General features: G+C 39.1%; 2 protein-coding genes across 3 annotated transcripts in view; both read left to right on the forward strand.

The window, feature by feature from the left end:
* Positions 1-2,573, forward strand: part of pgm2 (phosphoglucomutase 2) — a 14,363-nt gene extending 11,790 nt beyond the window's left edge. Inside the window, exons 10-13 of the mRNA XM_022758507.1 lie at positions 321-450; positions 562-754; positions 1,076-1,209; positions 1,620-2,573. Coding sequence (XP_022614228.1) covers positions 321-450; positions 562-754; positions 1,076-1,209; positions 1,620-1,722 — 560 coding nt within the window. The 3' untranslated portion in view covers positions 1,723-2,573. The remainder of the gene's footprint in view (positions 1-320; positions 451-561; positions 755-1,075; positions 1,210-1,619) is intronic.
* A 2,812-nt stretch (positions 2,574-5,385) lies between these two features.
* The window catches only part of tbc1d1 (TBC1 domain family member 1), a 48,394-nt gene continuing 33,950 nt past the window's right edge, over positions 5,386-19,829 (forward strand). Inside the window, exon 1 of one of the 2 annotated variants that reach the window (XM_022758513.1) lies at positions 5,386-6,046. In XM_022758513.1, coding sequence (XP_022614234.1) covers positions 5,426-6,046 — 621 coding nt within the window. In that variant the 5' untranslated portion in view covers positions 5,386-5,425. Of the gene's footprint in view, positions 6,047-10,293; positions 10,430-19,829 lie in introns of those variants that run through there. The other variant, XM_022758514.1, reaches the window with a different exon arrangement.

Genomic DNA, 19,829 nt, shown 5'->3' on the forward strand with positions numbered 1-19,829 from the left:
CTGGTTTTCTAACCTTGTTGTACAGTCTTGGTTACTTGTTGTGAGGACCTTGCTCTCAGTTATTTGCAGCTATTAATGAGCCATGTCTGCAGTCAAACACCATGAACTGGGTTATAGGCCGTTTGGGGTTAACATGGCGGATGCTCAGTCAAACACCCATATATCACATAGTTTAGAGCATTCCCATCTAATATGATTATGATGCTGTAATTGGAATCACTTGCCTTTGCATGCACTGTTAGTGAACGAAGGAAGTGACTACAGCAGTTGGACGTTTACACATCCCAGGGATGAACTGAAAGTGTCTGTGTATGTTGCAGGGTATATGTGTAGTCCCTCTGTATTGGACAAGGATGGAGTTAGTGCTGCCGCCATAGCGGGAGAGATGATTTCCTATCTGGCCACTGTTAACACCAGCCTTTCTCAGCAGCTCACCGCTGTCTATAAAGAGTAAGACACACATATACACATTAAACTCATCTGACATTGATATCTATTAGTTAGACTTATATTAAAACTGCAAACTTTCAACCCACTGTAATCTCTCTACTCTTCTGTCAGGTATGGCTACCACATCACTAAGAACTCCTACTTCATCTGCCATGATCAGATTGTGATCCGCAGCTTGTTCGAGCGCCTGCGCAACTACAGTGGCCAGAAGGACTCGTATCCCACCAAATGTGGTCGGTTCTCCGTCTCTGCCGTACGAGACCTGACCACAGGCTATGATAGCAACCAACCTGATAAGAAGGCTGTAAGGGCGCAAATTCACACATGTACATCCACCCAGGACATTGCCATTTGTTTTTGTTTTTTGTTTTCTTTTGATCAGACATGTAGTTGTGTTAAAACATTTGTTATTTAAAGCAGCAACATTATGTTGTCTGCAATTAAGATTTTTTGGAGTGTTCTTTGCCTTTGTTAGACAGTTGAGATAAAAACAGGAAACATCTGAAGAAAAAGAGGGGACTACAGTAATCGTCCCTATGCGTAATTGTTCTGTCAAAACACAAATGACAGTTACTCTTTTGTTTGTCCATCTCTCCGACTGTCACTCCCTCCTCTCATCGTCCAGGTTCTTCCCACTTCCAGTTCCAGTCAGATGATCACCTTTAACTTCTCTAACGGGGGTGTGGCCACCATGAGAACCAGTGGCACTGAACCAAAAATCAAATACTACACTGAGCTCTGTGCTGCTCCTGGTAACAGGTAGGTCACTGTGGAAACCAGCTCAAGTGACAAATGTCTTTAAGGCTTCATTATCAATCAACTTGTCCATTATTTTCTTGAGTAATCATTTATACAAATTTCTAATTTCTTTGTTTTGTTTGACCAACAGTCCAAAACAAAAGATATTCAATTTACAATGATATAAAACAGAGAAAAGCAGCATATTCTCACATTGGAGAAGCTGGAACAATGAGTTTTTAAATTTTTCCTTGAAAAAAATGACTTAAATAATAGTTTTTTCAAAATAGTTGCCCATTAATTTTCTGTTGATGAAGTAATTGTCTTAACTCTTAATGTCTCAACTGTAAACGGAAACCCTGGTCAATTCAACACAATTACTTCATTACATAATTTTATATTTTCTTTCCTTCTCTCTGGGTCTCTAACAGTGATGTGGCACACCTGAAGAAGGAACTGGATGACTTGGTTGATGCCATCATTGAAAACTTCTTTGAGCCACAGAAGAACAAGTTGCAGCCCAAACCAGAGTAGCACTGATTAGGCAAATAAATCACAATCAGGACAAGTTGTGGCCAATATCTCTGACCAGCATTTCACATTATGTCTTAATTTCTCCGGAAGGGATTCTTGATCTAATACAGGCTTCATTTTGCTTTATAACTCCATTAATGACTATTCTACCGCATTCTGTTGTTACTAGTTGGACCAGGAAGAGATCTGGATACCATACCATTGCCTAGTGATGAATCTGTCTTTATTTTAATAATCTGCAAAGTCAGTGGCCTCAACTAACCTCCACTTTGACTTTGTTCAGCCATGCATCTGTTTTTGGGGTGTAGTTATGGGTCGAGTGCCAGTACAGCAGTCATCATGCATGAAAGTCACATGATTTGGATTAAGTTTATCACATTGCTGGAGATCTTAAACCACAGCTGTAAAATGTTTGTCATGCTAAAGCCAAAGTCCTTCCTGCTTCCCGACTGTGTGTTAGATGCACGGATTACTGTATATTCACTTGAATTTAACATCATGCATTCCAAACTGTGCTTCAGCATCAACTGCAAGGCTGCTAACTTAAAGAGTGACAGCAGAGTGTAAGCAAGAATTGCTGAAGCTGATATTGTAACTAACTTTAATGGATGTTTTAAACTGCTGTTAAACTTTGAATGTGTAATATCTTAGTTAATTAGTGAGGTATAACATTGAAAGTGACAGTAGAATACTTTTTAAGTTTTAAATCAGTGCCACGTGTGAAAAATCTGACATCTGACATGTGTAATTAGCCGCTCACCTCTCCTGATGTGCCTCGTATTCTAAAACACTGTGCTGAAAAGACAGTTTCTTTCAATAAACTAAAATAACTGTCTCAGTGATATGCTTCCCCCTACCAGTCAAGTTGCAGTTTACATCCATGTCTGTCCACACTTATATACAGTATGTAGTGAAGACTCTGAAGGAAAAGGTATAAAGTGTATTAAATTTTTTTAAATTAAATTAAGTGAATTGAATTACATGTAATTTTATGAAAACAAATGTTTTAAATTTACTTAAAATAACTGAATTGAGTTGGATTAATTACATGAAATAATATTTGATTAATTTAATTAAATATTGTGTCTATTTAAACTGCCCTAATTTACAATAATGTCAAGTAGATACAAAAAATAAATACAAGTTAAAAGAAGACCATCAATTGAAACAAACATAAATGCTGAAGGGGCCACGCATTTGATTTGTGTGATATTCCTCTGAGCAGCACTAGAGGGTGCATAGTAAGGCCGAGGCTTTCCAAAGAAAATTTAAGCCACAAGTCAGTAAACAGATGTTGTTCATTGTAAAGGAGCAAACTGTTTTTCGGACAACCTCATGGCTGTTTTCTGTTTAATTTTGTATAGAAAACTTAATTGAAGTTTTGGATATTGCAGATTACGGACACTAGAAAATGAACACATCATGATATAAAGCATTGGTAGTGTTAAGAGGACACATCTAAACAATTAGAGTTCAGTGAGCACCCAATAGTGGCTAAAGCCTAGGACTTAGTCACTACAAACCGAATGAATAAATAATGTAACAATAAAATTAAAACAGGAACAAACACAAGTTAAAAGCTTAAAGAATGATGATTTAAAATGACCAAGATGTACTAAGGCATTCTTTTCTAAAGTGCTTTCTGGTGAGTTCCAGGTGGGATGCCAAAAGCAGTTTTTCCAAGCTCAGTCACTTGAGACACATTGTTGTGTGAGTGTAAGCCATTCATAAATCCTGGTATAATGTGGTCAAGCCAACCATTTTAACATGAAAGTAATATATTAAGGCAAATTTCCAATAAGGCCATTGTAAATAAAAAAATATGTGTAATGTGTAGCAAATCACACTTCTCATTCGAGGGTCGGGTGATAGGATGCAAAGTTTTAAAAAATCCAGACGACCAAGACCATAAAAAGAGTTTATCATGAAAATATAGCCTTGCTTAAAACTGAGTAAAACTGTAAAAACTGTCAGAGCTTCTGTCAGACATAACACCTGATGTGATCTGAAATTAAGGTATATTGAATGTACTCATTTAAAATACACTGAGACAAATTAATTTTATTTAATTTATTCAAATAAAATATCATTTAATCAATTAAATAAAATTGAGCTAAATGATTTTGCACAGAATGTATCCACACAGCCGCAGCTATCCTTGTTGGGACATGGCATTGACCTCTATTTATTGTGGACACCCTAACCTTAGCCTAAAGTAACCTCAATACACACCCTACCCCTAACCTTAACCAGGACCTCAGTTTTGATTCATTGGGACTGGGCTTTGGGCTCCATGAGGACAACTGGTTCTGACATGGTCGATATTTACACCGGAAAAGGTCCCGAGGAGATAACGGGTACACACATACACAGGCTACGTGCGGACACGTCGCCCATGCATCCTTCGGCAGCCCATGCGTGCAGCATGCACTTGTCATGCCCCATCTGAGTATTGAGAGGAGAGCAGGGAGGTAGGGTCGGCGGCGTCTTCTATATTTAACTCAAACTGGAGAGAGCTAGAGAGCTGGGTCTCTCTCTCTCTCTCTCTCTCTCTCTCTCTCTCTCTCTCTCTCTCTGTATGTGTGTGGTCGCTGTGACATACACAACAACCTCCCTTGGTTGCACTTCTACGGCTGCACGCAGCAGGCAGGACTAACTGTGGACAGGTAAGAAGGCAATGTCAACATGAGGAGAAGATGAAATCATTATTTAAATAGTTTAATTATTTCTTGTGCACTTTGACAGGACCATACATTAAACACTCTAATTTTTCTGTTTGCGCAACCTCGTGCGTAAAAAAATAACTTGTTCCGTGCGTAAAATTATAATAACGGGTAAAATCAGGCATGTGGGGCTGCGCTCCTCGGAAATAAAATCTAGTTTTCACTTCCGTATGCTGTTCTGGTGCAGAAGACCGACCTATATCGCATGCTGTACTGTCCCAGCTGATTCAAGTAGAGGATATATTTATATTGCGAGGCCAAGCATGAGGTGAGTAAGCAGCCGCTTAGGTTTTGTAATTCAGTAATAACGTGATCGTTCTCGTTCTGTAGGGGTTATGATGTTAATCGCTGTGAATATTTTCCTCTCGTCCCTCTTTTAATGTGTTGACGTTATTGCACGTACCTTTCCCCACTGATTTCACATAGAAATCTTAACGCTACACCTCTGTCTATCAGTGATCATAATGCGAGCTACGTTTGTGGACTATGTAGGGCAGGGGAGGTCAGCTGGACCCCTGCCTCTCCTCTCTCTCTGACACGCACCAGTAGCCAAATATGATACTCATAGTTTAAATGTCATGTGTTTGTTTTTGTGTCCTTGAGACTAAAAGTCTAGGTCAGTAGTGAAGCCATGTGTTCCTGGTTGGGTAAACAACACAAGGTGGTCATTTAGTAGTACCCTCTAACTGACCCTCTGGCTACCATACTGTAACACTCAGCTGATTCACTTGTCCTGGGAAAACTGTTCTGCTTCTAGACCGATGACAAAGTGAAGCACACATCCAGCAATAACATTAATTCTAAATTTCAAAATAAATGTTTGCTTAGTATATTTCCCTCTGACACTTTAAAGTCTTATAGAATAAACAGAATTTGTATGTGTTTGCGGCTTTTACCTATTGGTTTTAAAGATCTCTTTCCTCTAACTGATGTTTTGCAGATAAAGTGGAGGCAGACGACTGCCTCTCGCCACACAAACCATGGAAGGACTTTACTTTGAAGTGAAGCCCAGAAAAGATGAATCGCACAGGCCAGGGAGCTCTGAGAAACCCCGCATTAATCTAACTTCAAACCAGCAGTCGTGTCCTTCATTTCCACATCTCACATCTTCCACACAGTCTCCTCAGAAACTCACCCGTGCTAGGGAGAGGACTGCAACATGCATAGGGAAGGTGGAGGGAGAGGAGGAGGAGGAGGAGGTACGATACAAACTGACATTGATTGGTTCTCTGCCGGTCCACCACCTCACCACCATGGCCATGCTGCCCTGGGTGGTGGCTGAGATCAGCAGATCTCGGCCTGCAGAGAAGGATCCAGCCACAGGGTTGCAGTCTGCAGGGCCTGCAGCTGGAGAGTTGAGCCCTTCCACCTCGAATCAGATGGTTTTTCTATGTGTGTCGGCATCATGGGTGCGATGTGTATCCGTTCTGGGAGAGGGAGTTGTCTGGGACCCTCTAACACATACAGTGCTGTTTGAATGTCGTCCTCACCAGGTGACTAAGCTAATTCACAACAGCCAAGAACCCAACAGCTTTGGCTGCCTGGTCAGAAAGACACCAGACTGTGCCTGCTATGTCTTCCAGTGCCAGGACAGCACCAAGGTAGGCGTGTGTCGATTTGTGCATAAATTAGATGACATGAGACTAAAGACTAGCGTATTACTTATAATATGAAGGAGTAAGCATATTCTGAAACAACTATATCACAATAACAATCACAACTAGATAGCTGAGTCATAATATAAGCATGAAAGAATCTTACACATTGTACAAATCTGAGCTCAGATGATGATGATGATGATGATGATGATGATAATAATAATAAGAATAAGAAGAAGAATAATCAAGAATAATCAAGAACAACAAACATGATGCCTCATGATGAGATCAGATCAATCTGTAGAGAATAGTTAGTTGTTTATTTAATAAAGTGCACATTGTGGAAAAGCTCTAAATATAACCGTGTGCCCCAGACTGAATCATCACTCCATATTCAGTGTCATATAATACCAATTATTATGATTTGTCAGCTATAAAAAAAAAAATCCTTATAACTAACGCCAGACACCAGACTGACACAAGACAACCATAAGAGCTCCAAAGAGAGCAATTTGGCAGATGCACTGTGAAAATAAATGCAAAATAATTTCATATGTCAAGGGAAACTGTCTCATAACTCAGGGAAAATTAACACACCAACACCATCTTCATTTTATAAAAGCTCACAGAGATATGGCATATCAGATTATAGCACAGATTGTAAGGAAGTACAGATTAGAGTAACATGAGAAACACAACTAGAGCCTGGGAACAATCTCCTTCTTATATTTAATCACAAAAAGCTGCTTGGGCCTTCAGTGTGACCGCAGCAGTATTTGTTATGACATCCCTCTGAGAGGAACTGGATCTGGCTTTGGCACTATTGCAGCCTATGTACACTGTGCTTTAACTCCATTCAACAACACCAACAAACATAAAATCCACAAACAATACATTGGCACAGTCTGCTGACCAACACACCCTGCTCTGACCTCTAATCCTTTCAACTCTCCTCCACATGGCGTGCTTTGCCAGCAGCCCCAGTGTGCACTGTAAAGCAGCAGCTGGTGTCAGAGTCGGTCATTTGACAGCATACCAGACTTAAAAGAGCTGTCCAAATCAGGGAGATGAAGATAATGGGAGATATTAAATGAGAGATTAAATTAATCAAAGATGGCAGAATGCTTCATATCAGCATGGCCTTTATCTGTGAGTTTGTCTTGCTCTGAACCAGGTGCATGCACACAGGCTTGGGCTCACGTAACAAATAGGCTCCCACTATACAAACAGCCAGCAGGAACTATGTGATATACTATAAATATAACTCTGTGTGTGTGTGTGTGTGTGTGTGTGTGTGTGTGTGTGTGCGTGTGTGTGTGGGTGCGTGCATGCGTGCGTGTGTTCATCTACTGTACACAGGCTGTTCACATGTTTTGGTGTGTGTATAGGTATTTGTGTGTGTGTGTGTTTGTTTTCTTGATTGAGAGTAAATTGAGTTTGCTTTTACATCGACCAAGCAGGATGTAGAAGCGTGTTACCATGGAGACCATTTCCTGTTGTGGCCCAGCGCCCGTTGTGATGTGTTTAATGTGGAGTTTGTGTGTGTGATATTGTGTGTGATAATGTGTGTGTCTGTGCGTGTGTTCTCTTTTCAGCTCCACCAAAAAGTGTGACGGTGATGTCAGGCTGACCACCTGTCGCTCTGGCTCTGTCACACTAGGCTTAGACACACACACACACACAATTACATGCATGCTGATTATGAATGCAATCCCCGGGCACTGCTGTCTGGCTTTGAATTCTTGCTTTCACTTGAGTTTATTAGCTGTTGTTAGCTACCAGTAAGTTCTTCTTATTCAATACAATAAATGTGCAAAAACTATTAATAGCTAGAATGGGAATCAAATGTAACACTGGCCTTCACACAATCAGATCTGTTAACATATTCTACAGGAAATACTATACCACACACACACACAGAATCATGCATCAGTGGTTAGTGTCTCTTTCAAGTGGGGGAGGTGATTGTAAAATAACATTTTCATACAATTAAATTTTCATCTCAATTTCAGGTGGTGCACGGATTCAAGTGTTTGTGTTATGGCTCACATTCAAAAAGAAAAAAAAAAGCTCCAGGAGAGGCACAAATGTACTGTATCATAACAGGTGTGTTATGGGTCCTTGTGTACCTCTTTATCTACCATGAATTTCTAGAAGATTTGAAATGTGTTCTTCAAGGGGTTCAAAAGCATTACTGCAGTATTGAAGTTGAAGTGCCACTGTGATTTCTTGTGGTTAGTCAGAGCGCCTCTATGTGAGTTAAGTCATCCTGGTGAAGCTTTTTGCTGGTAGATGAAAAGATGCAGCTGGCAACAAACTAAGTGTGGACTGGAGGAGGGGTACACAGTTATCCACACCCTCCCCAGGTTAACACAGTGACTTACAAGCAAGACAATAGGATGGGGAAAACAATCCATTGGGAGAAACAGGGAAAAATCTAGAAACGTAGCACAAAAGAGATGCAAAAAGGTGCCATTTTAAATCTGTGCTGGACACTACCCCAATGAAAAGGTTGTGTATAATTCTGCTCAACACTTTTCTGAATTGTGTGAGTGTGTGTGGGCACTCTCCTATTATTTTTTTTGACCTTGAGAGTGAGGACGTCCTAGATGGTTCTGTTCCTCAAAAGTGAGAGTTAAGACTGTTTAAGTGTGAAGCGTTAAAGGCTAGGGAATACATTATGCCAGTCATGGTCCTCACTTGTATAGAAGTACAAACATATATGTGAGTGTATGTGAAAAAGTAAGAGGGAGCAAAGCCTGAAGAAGATAGGGGCTAACTGCTTAGCTACTCACCCAACCTATTTTTATTTGCATATAAAGATGTAGGACATTGCGTCTCTTACAAACATTGTTTGTGGTATAAAAAAAAAACATTAGGACAAAAGGTGTTATTAGTGCACATTTTAAGCACTGCACAAATAAAGAGGGGCTTCTCTTTTGTGTCAGGGGTCGGAAACTGTCTCACAGGGTCTGTAGGATTTCCCCTGCTGCTCCTGGAGTAGTACTAAAAACACAACCAGCAAACAGCAACCACTGGGTGTCACCACTGACGTGTCACAAAGTTCACAATGTGTTTGTGTGAACATTTTTTTTTAAAGGATTTAGTGTTTGCAGTGGTTTTGTCTAATATTGCTGCCAATTTGTGTTTTATTAGCCAATTTAATCACTGTTATGAGTACCTAATTATGTAATTATTTATTTAGTTTTAGTTTTTAGTTATTTAATAAGCTATGTTTTTAATTAAGTATTTTAATTGAATTTTGTTTTTTACTCTTGCTTAAATAACTATTCTGCAATTGAACAGATGGTAATGACTAAAGATAAGATACTACAGTTTTAGATTTTTTGTCTACTCTGCACTAATTGACAAGTTAAAGGCATGAGATTAGTTACAGAAAATTGAACATGAATGTCATTTTCTTTTCTTTTTTTTTCGTAACTGCAATCCAAACCCACTGTTTCATCTTCATTAGATATTAGTAAATATTTATCAGACTACATGATACGCCATTCTTCCTCACCAATAGAGTTTTTTCTATTATCAAATGTTTAGTTTGTTTAGTTTAACTTTTCATTGAGTCTTACAACACCATGATGAACATGTATATGGCCTACAGTAGTTTCCCTACTATTTCATTTGAAGACATGTAAATGTGATGGATGCTACCCTGTCAAAGCAATCTACAATAGGGGGTGTGATCAGCTCTGCACTAAGGCTGTGGAGCTTGAAACACAACTATATAAATTGTGGAACAGAGGACCCTGACACAAAAACACGAAGTTCATTCCCAGCTCTCGTCCAGTCTCTGCAGTGTTTCCCAAAGGCATGCGTTCCTGCTTGATTGGCGGTGACTTGCCTGCAGACAGGAAATACTGTTTATATTCAGTCATAACAACGAAGATAATCTACATCGTGTAACGGCAAACTGAATACCACCCAAAACTCTACCGCCTAAAGTTTGACTGCCCCGGGACAGGAACTGTGTCCACCCCAGTCTCCCGGCGTATTGGTGGATTCAGCTGGGTCAAGGTAACCGGTGTTAGCTGTAGAAAAGACGGAAGTGTGTAGCGTTGCCTTCAAAACAAAAGCCATGAAAGCGCTGTGAGAACTTATATGTGATTGGAATTATTTTGCTTTGGAAGTTTTGAACAGGATGTGTAGTGGTTTTATGATAGCCAACCTGACGTCTAACCGCAGGATCCTCGGCTTCAGGGAGCAAAATCAACTTTCCAATGAAATGATACAGAAGTGTCCCATACTGTCAGGACCGAGTCTCGGAGAAGTGACCACTCAGATTTTGTTTTTGTAAAGTTTATGGCGGATGGGATGAAAGCGCGACTCCAGCGGCTCAACCTGTTCAACGTCAAACAAGAACAGAAAGATGTAAGTTGAGTTTAAAAGCCGTGTTTGAGCGCTGTTGTGGGTTTGCCTGCCATGCTAAGTGGACAGTTAGCTAACGTTAACCGAGCATTAACATTAGCCAAATTAGCACAAGCTGTTGTTAGCCAAATTCAACAAGTTAACTGTGGTCGACGTTAGCTGGGGGACTTCAACAGAGTAGCCGTTACGTGTTCAGTAACGTACTCTTTATGCCGTATCGACGCCGAATGAGGTTTTCACCATAGATACGATATTAACGTTTCCTTATTCAGCCAACTTCTTGACGTACATGCTTGTCTTTGTGCCAAATATACCTGTGTGTTGCACCGTCTTAATAACAAGTGAAATGAAACATCGGAGCACCTTTTTCCTATGGTTTGGCTCTGGTGTCAGTACCACACCATAATTGGTCAAGAGATTTTTGGTTGGAAAGTGTCACCATTGAATGGTTGCTGATGAAGAGTTAGTTGTAAACATTGAGGGTCTCTTAGACTTCTGCATTTTTAGTTTAGTTTAATTTATTTGCACAGAAAGTGCAGTAAGAAATTAAATAGTAAAAGATATATAAATTGTACAGGAGAGGAAGGAAGCCCATTGGGCTTATACAAATTGTGTCCCTGCATTTCAACCACTCACTACAAACATACTAGGTACATAAAGCAATACAACATCAAATAAACAAGAAACAGTTTAATTTGAGCTTAACAAAGTTAGCTAGATAAATATTAAAGTGTCTATTTGCCAAACTTCCCCTAAAGTTGGAAGATGAAATTTGAATTGAACATTGAACAACTTTTGAAAACCCAGATATTCAATTTAATATCATTATATGACAAAGAAAAGTAGCAAATCCTCACATTTGAGAAACTAAAACCTGAGCATATTTGCTTGAATAATGACTGAAATAAGTAATAGATTATCAAAATAATCAAGAAATTTGAAGTTGATGTTTTCAAATGTTTTGTTTTGTTTGACAAACAAAGATTTAGTTTACAAAGATATCAAATAAATAAAAGAATAAAATCCCCATATTTGATTAGATGGAACCAGCTTATTATTGAAGCTATGAAAACAATTATTCGATTGTCAAAATAGTTGCCAATTAATTTTTTGTGATTAGACAAACGGATTAACTGACTGATCGTTGCAGCTCAGATCACATCTAGAGAAGATTTATTATTGTTGAATAACTGCAAAACATAGTGGATATGTGTGGTTGGGGTCAGAATACTATTGTCAAGTCTTCACTGCTACTGGTTATTGATTTTTGAAGTAAAGTCAATTAAAGCTGAAACTAAATAGTAATGATCAGAGAACTGAGCAATCATGTAAGTAATTTTTTATGAAAAAGTTTTATGAAAAAAATTCAGTGGTTCAGCTGCCAAAGTCAAAGACATCACCTTGGGCTCTTGTAATGATAGCCATTTTTCATATTTCATATTTTTGATCAAATGATTAATTGTAAAGAAAACAATAAGAAAATAATATGAAAATGATTGTGTCAGAGAAACTCCACTGTACATCACAATGGGGAGGATCTCTCCTTTACTTCCTGTGTCACAATGTTGCCCAACCTGGTTTTTTGATGCCCTGAATCATTCTAGTAATAAAACAGGGTTTTCCATCCTTGACTGGATGGTGTTGGAGCTGCTGGTTCTGTTGACAGTGGATTACTGACTGTCGTGCCCTCTATAAAGCTGAGGACATGAAAATCCTGTCTGCTTAGCTGTTGTAAACACAAGCCAAATGTAGGTGTATGCAAGTGAGCGTGTGAGTGAGTCATGGCGATATCACCTCCAGAGCCATTGTACTTATGCCAGGATTTCACTCCTGGAACAGGAGGCAAGTAGTTTGGTACACCATATTAGTCACAAAGTCTGTGTTGAGCTCTCTCTTCAGCAGTCTATCCCTTATGCTGGGTTTCACATACATGCCACCTTAAAGTCTTTTCCTAAAGTGAGACATACCATCACCATTTGGACTGCTGAATATCCGGGATAATGATCCTATATACAGTTGCTTGCTTTTCTTTCTTTTTTTTTTGGTTTTTTGATGAAGTGATGGTGACAAAAAATGTAACAGGTGTAGGAAGCTTTTCAACATACTATCTTTTAATTGTAGACTAGTGATAAAAATTAGTTAGACATGGTATGCTTGGGAGTATTACTTACTAGGTTTGATTGAAAGTCGTTGATTTACAGAAATTCTCTGCCATCTCCTGACTGCCCTGTTTTAAGAGCTGACATTAAAACTTCCCTAATTAAGACAACTGCTGCCTGTTGCAACTTGGAAAGTACCTGATTTTTTTGACAAAAACATACTTTCCAAAGTAATTTGGGCTAATGATGACCCAAATTATCCAAGAGAGACTGTAAAGCTTAGATTTTGAATCCCCTTTTTCCTTTTCGGCAATTCCCTCTTGTAATCCCTTGGTCTCACATGCTTTTCCCTCCCTCTTTTTTCTGTGACTTTCCTCCCCTCTTCATGTGACACAGTCCTTGCACTGTAGTAAAAACAAGCCATTAAACCAGAGGCACCTTCCTGTCTCTATATAACTGACAGTCTATCCCTGTTACTTGTCAGCCTGTTTTTGTCTGTTTGCCTAGCAGTCTGTCTTTCACTTTGTTCATCCAAGGGTTTGCCTGTCTCACCTGTCATCCTGTCAGTGTTAGAGCTACACCTAACACAGACTCTTTCAGTCTCCTCAGATGAGAGAGCGCATGGGTGTGATCTCTGAGCCTTACTGACCTAATTTATTCTTAGTTGAGAGTTCAGTCTGACTCAGCACAGCACTTTGACAACAAGCCCCTACATTGTGTCCCTGTTATCAGATTTGAATGAGTTTGTCATCTCTGTCTCGCTTGTCTTTGTGCTCTGAAGTGGCTCCTTAATCCAAATGGAGTGAGGTCAGTGTGTTGGACTCTTGTGGCTAACCATTTTCAATCACCCAGTGACACTTCCTGCTTTACAACTGCCCCCCCCCCCACCACCACCACCACCACCACCACCACCACACTCTTCACATTTTCCCCTTTCTCTCTTGTGCTTCGCTTTCTCTTAGTGCTGCTTTTCATCTGCTATACGGCTTCTGAACTTTGAACCTTTTGAACGCTCCACAAGGCACAAGACCCAGGCACATGACCATGGGAAGTGCAGAAGTTGGACTTTTAGTTGGCCTGCCAGCGTTGTTGATTTTCGAGGCTGGCTGGTGTGTCATTGGGTTTTCATTTTTTACCTGGCATCTCTAGTCATGTGTATACAAATGAAACGGCTATATTAAAGGTGGTCTGGCCAATTTGAACTACAGTGTTTTGATTTAAGTGGAGTAAGTAAGTAATTTTTCTCTGAGTGTAGCTTTTGTACACATTTTACTCATGTATTCATTAATAAAGATAATTTAATACAGGTAAAACTATGAAGTTACTCTTAGTATTAAATGAAGTTGTTAATTCTGTAAATCCACGTTCATGTTTTGGTAGAGAATTGGAATCAAATTGCTGTATTTTATCATCCATCTTTGTGGGGCAAACCTTTTGTCATGCCAACCTGCTGCTGTTGAATAAATTTTGGGCACATGGCTATACTGGAAGCCCTCAACCCTATAAATAGCATAGAAGACCAGTTAGTTTATAAAGAGAGAAGCCAGATGTAGGCAAAAAAGTAGAGAAAGTTGGAGGGATGTAGAAGACATTCATGAGTCAGTTCTGATATAGTCCCAGGGAATTTCTTCAATAATTTTAGCTCTGACAGTCCCGGTAACTGACAATGCGCTTTATATGATCCTCACCTTTGACCCTTTTCCTCTTTTTGACAAATACTGAAAGGTTTATTTTGTCTGTTGCACTGACTTGCAGCTTCTCATTTACCGGTGGTACTTGTGTAACTTCCTTCTTTTCGAGGTCAGTACTACAGTAGTTCTGTGTAATTCTGGCCTGGTGAGAAAGACTATACTTGTTCAATGTTGTTCCTCTGTGAGAGGCCAAGTTTGTGGATCACAGCCTGAGGCTGTGTCCAGCTGCCTTCCTGTCTGAGATCAGCCTCATGTAAACGTTTCACTGAACAAGATACTGTGTAATGTGTGTCCATAGCTGAGGCTGCTCTCTGAGGAGCAAATCCTCCCTCAACTCCCCTTCTCTCAACTCCAAATCAGACGTTTTAGCCTTGTACAAGCAGTCTATAAAAGGAAGGAAGTTGTAGGACTGGATGTTTAAAAAGGGGAAGTATTGGAATAAGAAATCCAAGAACGAATGGCATATGATGATGACATACAAAGAAATGTGTCAGTTGGTGATCATCATGGTTGGAGAGATCCATGGTAGTCTATCAGTTACTAGAGTCAGAATTTCTCAAAAACAGTTTATTTGTTTTCTCTCCTGCATGATCAGACAAACAGAAACAGTACACCTTCCATTGGAGCTGCAACAAATGATTATTTTTATTATCAATTAACATGTTGGTTATTTTCTTGATTAATCAATCAATTGTCAAAATAGTTGACATTTAATTGTCTATTGATTATCTAATGAATGAAATGACTTATTGTTTCAGCCTTCCTTTCAGTTTTACCTCTCTCAAAGGAGGAAGCATGAAAAATATTAACAATGTGATATTTTTCATGCGAAATAGCCATGTTTGTTATATTATGTGTTATTATGTGGACATAAGGGGAAATTCAGAAAGAGGTTTCGACTGAAAATGGATTTGAGAAGGGAGTGACTGTATGAGAAAGTAGAAGAGGCTGATAACATCATCATGCTGAGCAGTTAAGGAGCAGCTATCAGCCAAAGAAAGCAGACGGAGTTAAACTGGGGTAGGTGGGCTGCAATGAGAAAAGGCTAGACCAAGACAATAATGAAAACAAATCCTCCTCCTCTTTATGGCTGTTGTGTATCTTTAATGCCAGAAGGACACAGAAGAGAGTGAAGGAGTAAGAGCAGAGGCACGAGCAAGGACGCAGTGTATTTGTTGGTTCAAGTGTTTCAGATAATCAAAGAGTGAAAACAGAAGGAAGAGGAAGGGGTAGATGGAGGGGAGAAGGCAAAACAGAGAGACATCTGTTGTTAGTGGACAGATAGCAGACTCCTCTCTCATGCCAGCGTGATTAAAAACAAGTAGACACTAGAAGCTAGAGGGTGAGAAACATGGTGTCTGGATGCGGAGCGTATGTGAATTAAACAGGCAGTGAATAAATAAAGGAAGCTGTAATTAAAGAGATAGTAGAAGGAGATGGGAGTTGCAAGATGTATTTGAGTCTGTGGGTAAAGGATGGCAAAGACATTTTAAATGAAAGATGTATTTAATGAAAAGAATTGTTGCACCACTGCTGGAGTAAGAAGGTTTGGAATTAGTCATGGGCTAAATCCTTGATTGTTGTTTTTTTTTTTTTTTTTGTAGAATCAGCAATATTGGTCTTCATTCATTGAAAGCTTGTGCCTGTTTGCACCTGATCTGTTAAACTGGGCAGACACTGTACGGATTTGGCCCAGTTTAGCCCCAGAATCACAACTTCTATGTATTCTATGTAACATACCTGGTATGGTGAAATATCATGTGTCACATTCTACCACAATGTTACATGATCGGATCTATCATTATGTTTCTGTGTATGTGACCATTACTTAAGAGTTTTATTTGACATGGAAACGAGCTAGTAGGACGTACATTTGTCTTTCTTTTTATAGCGCTCTGTTTAGTTATGAATCTTGTCTTTGGAAGTGAGCCCCTTGTCTTCACAACATGTCGTGTTTATGAAAGCAGCACAGAGCAAATTATGTCTAAAAGTTGCACTTAGAAACAATATAAAGTAAAATCTAAAAGCTCACAAATGTTGTAATTGTGAGTAATATCTGTAGTATGTGTGATTGAAATTTGTGTTGGAGCTGAGCATGCCTTAAGTTTACTAGTGGAAGCTTTTTCTTTTACGTTTCTGTTTCTTTGTCTGTATATCTCCTTCTCCCTTTTTCCATTCTGTTGACTTTAAAGGACCTTAGATCCATAGATGAGAGGTTGAATCTACCTTTTTTGTACCCATAGTAGCTTCATCAGGAGAGCAGAATAGAGCAAAGTATTGGTCACGTTTTAACACAACAAACCGGCCAACAAACCAGGCTACATACCCATCTGAAAAAGAAGAATGCATGGTTTAATGTTTTTTTTTTTTCTTTTCATCCTCTCAGTCAGTCAGTGTACAGCAGGCCAAATTTCTCAGCCATTGCTCAGTGTCTTCAGGAATATATTACAAAATAGCTTTTAGATTTAATCCTAGAAAGCATTCAGAGTGTGTATACTTTTGTAAGGCTACCCCATCCTTTGAATGTCTCATTTTAATACCTCACCTACTTCTAAAGGCTCATTGAGAAGGGAAACAGTCTGAAGATGTAAAAACTCCAGTAACACTTGTAGTATAAAGGATAACTTTATTGTCAGGCCAAGGCCTTTCTAAGAACACTTGGCAGTGGTGGACAATCATGTGATACATGTGCCCAATTTCTTTTGATTAAATAAGTGACTGAGAAAGAAAAGAAATCCTATTGGAAAAATCTTGGAGCTGCACAAAAAACAAATAATTTGATTGTTGACCTATTGCCCAACGTCCCACCAAATTTCAATGTCAATAAGTTTTTGGATTATCCTGCTAACTAAAACTCAGACAAACCACCAAGACTAAAAGCACCTCATTATTGGAACTTATTTATAACAGCACCAAATAAAGGTTATGCTGCCTGACATGTCACAAACAGATGTATGAGCACTTGTCCTTAATAGTGGTGGAAGAAGTTTACATATCCTTTACTTAAGTTAAACTAGAAATACCCTGAAAAAGAAAAATACTATTACATCACTATTACATTAAGTAAAAGTGCAACATTCAAAAACCTTTCATAAAAGCACAAAATTATTAGCAGTAAAAAAGTAAAGGTTTTCATTATTCAGAATGCCCCTTTCAAAAAGTTACCTGACTTTTCAAAAACTCATGGTCCATCCACACGTGTTTTTACGGAAAGCGGAAGCATGTACAAAATTTGCTTGATAGACATATCCCTCTCCCCCCTAGCTGCACCCATCAAGGCGGGACGACTTACACTTTAGTCATTCTGATAGAGTTGACATGTCGGAGCAGGAAAAGTGCAGGTGTATTTAACAACAGTAATGCTAGAGAGTTGGTCAACTGGGAACTGAGCCATCGTTAATGTTGTTAATTACACCTGTGCTTATCCTGCTGTTATTGTTTTAGTGGTTTGAGGTGGATGTAATTTCAGCTGCTTAATGTGATGTTAGCACTGTAATCTCAAAGTAACCAGTGCAGCTGTCAGATAAATGTAGTGGAGTAACAAGTACACAATTTCACTCTGAGTTGTAGTAATATAGAATTATGTGGTAATACAGTACTTGAGGGAATGTACTTAGTCACTTTCCACCAGTGTACTGCTGTGCTGGTAGCTTTTCAGAGGAGAAAAATTCAGCAGTCAAAGCCACCTGTAACACTGGGAACATTTAGCTGACGCACCTATCCAGAGCTGTTAATTGTGCAAAACAAAAGTACCAAGTGTGCCACTGTGAGGCAGGTATTGTTTTGATAGAAGAGCAGGAGTAAGCACACCTCATGCCGAGGCAAGACACAGCGCAACCCGGCTGGAAGTTTGTCTATGTGACTGTAGATTTAGTAGCTGTTCAGGCATCTCGCATTAATGACATCACTGATGTGTGACTCAACCACTGTTTCTGCTTAGCTCGTCTACTTCCTCCTTTTTGTTCCCTGGTCTGGTACATTGCCAGTGTGGTTTAGCAAACTGGGCCCACAATAGCAGAAGCATGTGTACTGTGTGTTGGTAGTAGGCTATTGTTGTTGTCATAAGCATTAAACCCCCAAGGTAAAAAAAAAACAAAGTTTAGGTCAAACATGTAGATTGTAAAAATAGGCTTTAGAAATAGAATTGCAGCAAGTAAAAGAAAGTTATTTCAAACAACTCCTGGAACAAACTGTTACTACACCCTCTGACGCATTATTACTGCAAGAGGTAGTACTGTATATTATTATCAGAGTGGTGAGAAAAAGTCTAAAAGTAACAAAGGAAGACCTACTGGTTGGTCAGGGGTTCATCATACAACAAGATAATGACCCAAAACATTAGAAGGAAAGAACTAGACTGTGGCTTCACATGATGGAAGACCAGCACAGTATCCAAACTTAAACCTTATCGAGCTGGTTTGGGATGAGCTGGACAAAATGTGAAAGCAAAGATAACTGCGAGTGCAACACATTTGTGGGAACGTCTGCAACAGTGTTGGGAAGAATTTACTGAAAAATGTTTCTTTTCCATTGTAGAAAGAACACTGTGTGCTTAGCTGCTGAATCGGTCCAAAATTTAGATGGCTTTCAGTACAAGGATTAACAAATTATTACATTATTTATTATAATTAACTCAAAATGCCAGTGGTTCACGCAATCATGGGACAACATTTTTTTTTAGTCTGTGTGTTACTGGAGCTTTAGTTAGTTTGAGTTTTCTCTGTATATCAGCATTTAGACACAGTGTTGATGTTGCAACTGTAGCCAATTATGAGCTACAAATCAACAGAACACATTGTCCTTGCTGTGTATAAGAAAGATCACCAAGCGCAAATGTGTTTGTAACAAAACACAGTACAGGTCATCAGTGCTTGTCTAGCCAGCAGACCAGAATATGTCTCTATGAGTATTTACAAATCAAAAGGAACTTGTGGTGCAGGTTTTTACTGTGTTACTGATGCTATTATTTTGAATGTCTGTGGAGATGATAACCTACATGTTAGATATCACCTTTTTAAGTTTTCATAGTATCATTATTTCTGCTTTACTTTTTAGTGGCTGTTGACCTTTTGTTCAGAGCCTGTTTATCCAATCTGTCATAGCCTCTTTTTTTATTCTTTAAGCACTCTTAAACTTCTGTCTGTCTGCTTGTCTGTGTTTAAAATTGGCAGGAGCAATGTGTCAGACTGCTTTAATGGTCATGGAAATCCTCTGTTAGTCATGGAAAGAGTGGTAATAGAAAAGGATTTTTATGTGAGTGAGAGCCCTGAGTTACAGTTCATTTGCTCTTGCCTATCCTCATTCAACCCTCAATAGCCACTTATCAGCAGATTTTGCTTAATCATTTACAAATTAACAGAATATATGTAATAACAGGGATTGGGCGTTATCTCACACAGCAATTATTGCACTGTGCGTGTGTGTGTGTGCGTGTGTGTGTGTGTGTGTGTGTGTGTGTGTGTGTGTGTGAGTGTGTGAGTGAGAGAGAGAGAGAGAGAGAGAATAATGAACCATCCAATCTTTACGTAAATATTTAGGAATCCAGACAAGAACAATAAAGCTTTTTCTGCTGTTTCCAGTGCTTCTTTCTCACACAGGCTTACATCTGTGAAT

This window comes from Seriola dumerili, unplaced genomic scaffold (genome assembly GCF_002260705.1).
Source record: "Seriola dumerili isolate Sdu_G_001 unplaced genomic scaffold, Sdu_1.0 BDQW01000301.1, whole genome shotgun sequence".
Taxonomy (NCBI): Eukaryota; Metazoa; Chordata; class Actinopteri; order Carangiformes; family Carangidae; genus Seriola; species Seriola dumerili.